Here is a 5,666-nt window from a genome sequence, read left to right on the forward strand (position 1 = left end):
GTCCCTCAGCTCCTCAGCTCAAGGCTAGCGCTCTACCACTTGAGCCAGAGCGCTCACTTCTGGCTTTTTTCTTTTTCTTTTTCTTTTTTTTTTTTTTTTTTCTTATGTGGTGCTGAGGAATCGAACCCAGGGCCTCGAGCATGCTCTATCACTCAAGTGGCTCTATCACTGAGCCACCTTCCCAGCCCTCCATAAGCCTCTTATCACCAGTTAACCACCAGAAAACCAGAACTAGAGCTGTAGCTCAAAGTGGTAAAGCACTAGCCTTGAGCAAAACTAGCCCAAGGACAGTGCCCGGACTCTAAGTTCATACCCAGGATCAGCTCCCCACCTCCCAAAAACAAGAAAAGAGAAAAGAATGATATCAGTCCCAGTTTTGCCTACCTCGTGATGGCATAGTGAGGACCAAAGAAGACTGCGTTATATAAGGGTCAACTGGGAAATATTTAAATGTGACACGAACAGTGGCATTCAAGGGAAGACATCACCAGTCCTGCAATAAATGAGACCTCTTAGACAAGAGAACCATTCCAGACTCCCAGATGGTTATATAATTATTTATAAGTTATATGGGAAATGATAGAATTTTCAACTATTGGAAGTTGTTGGGATGTGTGTAGGTGTCAAATGAATATGCTCAGACTACTTTATCTTCTGTTTTAGTAGAGTGGTACTATAAATTGGGACCATCTTAGACAGGGAGCAAATAATAGCTTACATTTCTGAGCACTTACAAACAAATTACCTTGCGAGACATGTTATCTTTATAGGGGAAAAATTCAGAGAAATTAGGTGATTTGGTAAAGATTACTAAGCTAATCGGTGACAGCTTGTATGAATTTATATTGAAGCATCAAGACTGCTTTTACTTATAATGATCTAGGGTGTTTAATGTCATTTTATTCTAGTCCTGTGGGCCAAAGTTTTCAATGTTTCACAGGAAAGTCCAACTTGAATGTGACAATAATTAAGCAGTAATAAACATAATTAGTAATTGTAGAAATAATTAGGCAGTGGTCATTGCCTCTATTCCTCTTCACTTTTCAGATAATGGACCGATGGGAGAATCAAGGCAGTCCTCAAACAAGCTTATCTGCTCCGGCCATACCGCAGAACCTGCCCTTCCCACCCGCCCTTCACAGGAGTTCCTTTCCTGACTCAACAGAGGCCTTTGACCCACGGAAGCCTGACCCATATGAGCTCTACGAGAAATCTAGAGCCATTTATGAAAGTAGGCGTAAGTGAAAGCCACATAAAACAAGGGCATATCAACAGTAGCTGAACCCCTGACATTGATTTGGCAAGGTTTTACAGTCTGGGGTCCAAAGGAATCTCAGAAATCAAATCAGATGATTTCAGACCATATGCAAAGCCTGGATTCCCCCTCCCTTTTTGTAATTTTTATCTTAATTACCAAGTATTTATTTATGGGCACAACATGAGGTTTCCATACATGCATATGTTAAGGAATGATCAAATGGAGCTAATTAGCATACAAAGAAAGAGTGTTTAATCCTTCATGAGAATGTCTAAAATTTTCTCTTAACTATGAAATGGACATTTATATTAACTATAATCATTTTGCTGTGCAACAGAATTTAGTGTCTTCTTATCTAACTGTAACTTTATAGCCATTGACTTTAAAAGGCCTGTTGATTCTTAAAATAAGTTTATTGTTATCTTTTGATTTAAATTTTGTTCTCTACTTTTTTTCCCCTCTAAACACTTTCCTCTTCCCATTCCTTGGGGAGAGGAGGGAATTACTAGTTTTAACTTACCAAATAAGACAAAGGATTATATGGCTGTTATCTATAAAATTAGGGCCTCGGGTAAAATATCAACCAAGTCTTTTCAACTTGTAGTCATGAAATTAATTGGTTCCAAAAGCAGGGGAGAGCTAAGGTCAAATATTCTGCTTATCCTTTAGTGCAATTGGGGGCATTGAACATTGTCTTAAAATATTGTTCCATTTGAAGGTCTTCTAGAGTTATATCACTGCGCTTTATAGCTATTAGAAAACAAAGATTTTTGATATTGTATGTACGTTAGCAGAGCCTCTTCCTTCCATCTCTCTGGTCATTTCTTTCACCATGAGAGGTCACAAGTCTCAATGCCATGTATAATAACCTGAGTAATGATCAAGAAGCCTGGTGAAAAGGGTTTTTTCTCTAGTGCTCCCACTTACAATCTGCTGATTTCCTTTGCTTCTGTGTTCTCCCAATGTCTTAGCTCCAACTTTATCATCTGAAGCATAAATAGGAAGTTTTAAATTGTGTGTGATCTCAAAGGATCTCAAATCTGTTTACTCTTTTGATGAGTTGAGAGGCTGAAAATTATGCACCCAGCTGGTAAAGGGAAATGCAGATATAATACCTTTTCCCCGTCCTCTACAACACTTTGTAGAAGTCATTTTGGTTGATAAAATAGGTAGGACAGCAGGCCACTGAGAAATCATTTTCATCAAAATAAACCTATACATGCCCACACTTTGAAATAATCAGCTTCTTCTGAGCTACTGTGTTCTATCCGGCCACGATATCCTTAGAGGGCTGGATCATTAGAATGCTTGCTGCAGTAGAGTGAGAGCAAAGTCGGCATTTTTACCTGTATAGCATAAGGTAAAAATTCAGGGTACTAGTGCTCATTAAACTAAATGAAAAAGAAAAAGAAAGGAAAAGGTATCAGCACATTTTCTGTTTCGATAAGCAAGTATTTATTGAAAGCGCACTTTCTCCCTGCACTGTGGGGAAGTGCCACAGATGAGCAATATGTTCTGCTCTCACAAATGTAATGGGGAAAGAAGCATGAGTGTGAACAAGTAGAGGGTAAGTAATAGCAGAAGTCTTAACTTGGAAGGAAGATCCACCTTATAAGATTAACATACCATCCTCACATCCTGGTCTTGCTTGATGTTCTTGTTAGATTTAGCATGGAGTGGTGCTTACTTCTGGTTTTGTGTTTTTGTTTTCATTTTTGTGTGGTCCTTTTGTTAGTCCTTCGCTGCTTCCTTTTGGCAGTTTCTTGTCCAATGCAAAGCTTTATTAGGCTGGCCAAAGACCAGGTTGGTGTTTATTCCGTTTTCTCTCTGTAGTTGTCTGAGACCGTTATGCCCTCAGTTTCTGAACACTCATTGTACATGACCCTCATGCAACCCCGGAAGAATTCTAATTTCTTTATCCCAACCCTGCTGTGCCATTTCTGTTCATTGCTTTCCTCTGTGCACCTTAGACAAACCAAAGAAACCAGCCACCTTAACCTCCCATGTCCTCCTCCTCCCATCCACCCCCTGGGAGTTCTCCATTCACCCCACCTTTATGCTGCAGCAGCAAGAGCAGCAAACTTCTAGGTTCCCACCTTCGGTGCAGTGCCCTTGCCCGGGCCACCGTGGCCGCTGCTCGCATCACACTCCACGTTCTGCTTTCCATCAGCTCTCTCTAATGTTTCCAAGGTCACAGTAATATTTTCAGGTCACAACTTTCAAGAAGCCAAAAAGCAGGAAAACTCATTTCCTTCCCCATTCTTCCCTTCCATCATGTTATTTCCTAGCACTAAATGGAGTGTGAATGAAACACAGAAACTGCATCGAGCTAAGAAAAGTTCTACTCCTGAAGACCAAGGAAGTCAAAAGAGCACACTGCTGTTCTCTGTGGTCCCTGAACAACTCTTCACTTTTCCTCTGCTTGTGGGCAGTGAGCGTCTTGAAATAAGCAAGCAGCTCTCTGTCCTCTGAACCTTTCCTATTTACAAGTATGAAACAGTTCCACTCTATCACTTCACTTTTTACAATACTGAAAAAGAAATCAGTGTTTGCAAAACTCAGTCTAATTCTTACCTTCAGACTTTTTCACTCAATATCTATAAAGGATATATGCTCAAACAAAGGCCCATATTTCAAATTTTGGTTGTTGACTCTGTATTCTTGAATCATGTGCATAATATTTAGGTTTGGTTCTATTGTTTTCATGTCTCCAAACTTCTTCAGGATAGAAATAATTAGATATTGGGCCAAGGGAAGGACAGGAAAGAATCTCAATCAAAGCTGGAAGTACTTTCACATTTTCCCTGGCTGGTCCTGCTCTTACAACCATATCTAAAGCTAAAAAGATTTTTGCATTCGCATTCAAAAGTAGGTTGCCATTGCCAAATAAAAAGATGCCCCTCCACCCACAGTTCTGGGCTGTACAGAGCTACAGAAAGTTGGTTCTATCAAGACTGTCAAGAAATATTGGAATTCAAGTCACCATCTCCCACACACACCCCAGCAAATGATGGAAATTTATCAAATGATGTAAATGCTGTTGTGCCTCATTTGACTCATAATTACATTATGCTGACATTTTAATGAGCAAGCACAGGACATCTTAATAAAGACGTATTCCTGGAAAAGGAAATGTGATTTTAAACAAGTTTTCACAGCCATAGGCTATTGGAGCTACATGAAACAGAACATGACAGGTGCATGCTTATAAAAGAAAAACCAGAAACACCAACTATCTTCATGAGATCTTTGCCAAAGAAGGCAAAAAGAAAGACAGAGGAAGGAAGAGTCTCCTACCCAGCAGGTAGACAATGCCTTTGATTTCAGAGCATTAGACACCTTGCCCAGAGGGGCCACCTCCAGGCTCCAAATCAATCAACAAGAATGTGAAATGCTCATTATATGTCTAGAACTTGAGAAAATTCCTGAGAAATTGTCTCCATGCATTAAAAGCTTACAGTGAAATTGGGGACACAAATGCATAGAAACAATTCCTGAACAATGCTGCTTTACAAAGCCCAGCAAATAGCAGTATTTAGATGTGTCAATAGTACAGTGAAAGAATTTGAATATTCCATTTCTCTGTGTAAAATAATAATGAATGAGGAAACTATATTTTAGATATTTTTGTGTAATCAAAGGTGTTACAGGAAAACTGTATAAAAAGAAACTTTCCCCTACTAATTTTATTGTTTTTAAGCTTAAGTTATATATATTAATGTAAAACTATGTCCAGAAAAAAAATCTGAAGGTATTGGCCAAGGGAGCATCTAGATTTTGTGTTAATTAAACTTGAACCTGTGACATTACAGGCTGAATATTTCTTATCTGAAGTGCTTAGGATAAAAGCGTTATAGATTTTGGATTTTTAATATATTTGAATACTTGCATGTATATAATGAAACACCTTAATGATGAAACCCAAAGCTAAACACAAATGTTTCATGTGCATCTTATGTACATAGCCTGAAGATTATTTTATACAATATTTGTTACATGCCTACTCTAAATATAATCTTCCACATGAGGTCAGGTATAGAATTTTCCACTTACGAAGTCCTGTCAGCATTTAAAAAGCTTTGAATTTTGAAGTATTGAGAATTGATTTGAGTATTAATAAATACTCAACCTATTACCATCACTTCTCAGAAAAGGACAACTATCTCCCCGCTTTCCTCCCTGCCAAACAATTAGAAAAGCATCATGTTTCACTTTGTGTGGAACTCTGCTTATGACTGACTTCTTGCTTTTCTGTTTCTTGCAAGTTTAAAAATTGAAAGCAAAGTTTCATGCATGTGTTTCTAATGCACTTATAAGATTATCTCTTTGTTGCTTTGTATGTCCCTCCCCCACAGTATAACCCCTGCTTTCACTATATTTGATGTCAGTATAACTTGAGGAGGAGATG

At 38.6% G+C, this 5,666-nt stretch overlaps 1 protein-coding gene across 1 annotated transcript in view; it reads left to right on the forward strand.

The window, feature by feature from the left end:
• Magi2 (membrane associated guanylate kinase, WW and PDZ domain containing 2) overlaps positions 1 to 5,666 on the forward strand; it is a gene marked incomplete at its 3' end in the record, with an annotated part of 913,285 nt that overhangs the window by 774,275 nt on the left and 133,344 nt on the right. The window contains exon 14 of the mRNA XM_013035261.1: positions 1,048 to 1,237. Coding sequence (XP_012890715.1) covers positions 1,048 to 1,237 — 190 coding nt within the window. The remainder of the gene's footprint in view (positions 1 to 1,047; positions 1,238 to 5,666) is intronic.

Source organism: Dipodomys ordii, unplaced genomic scaffold (genome assembly GCF_000151885.1).
Source record: "Dipodomys ordii isolate 6190 unplaced genomic scaffold, Dord_2.0 Scaffold207, whole genome shotgun sequence".
NCBI classification, from domain to species: Eukaryota; Metazoa; Chordata; class Mammalia; order Rodentia; family Heteromyidae; genus Dipodomys; species Dipodomys ordii.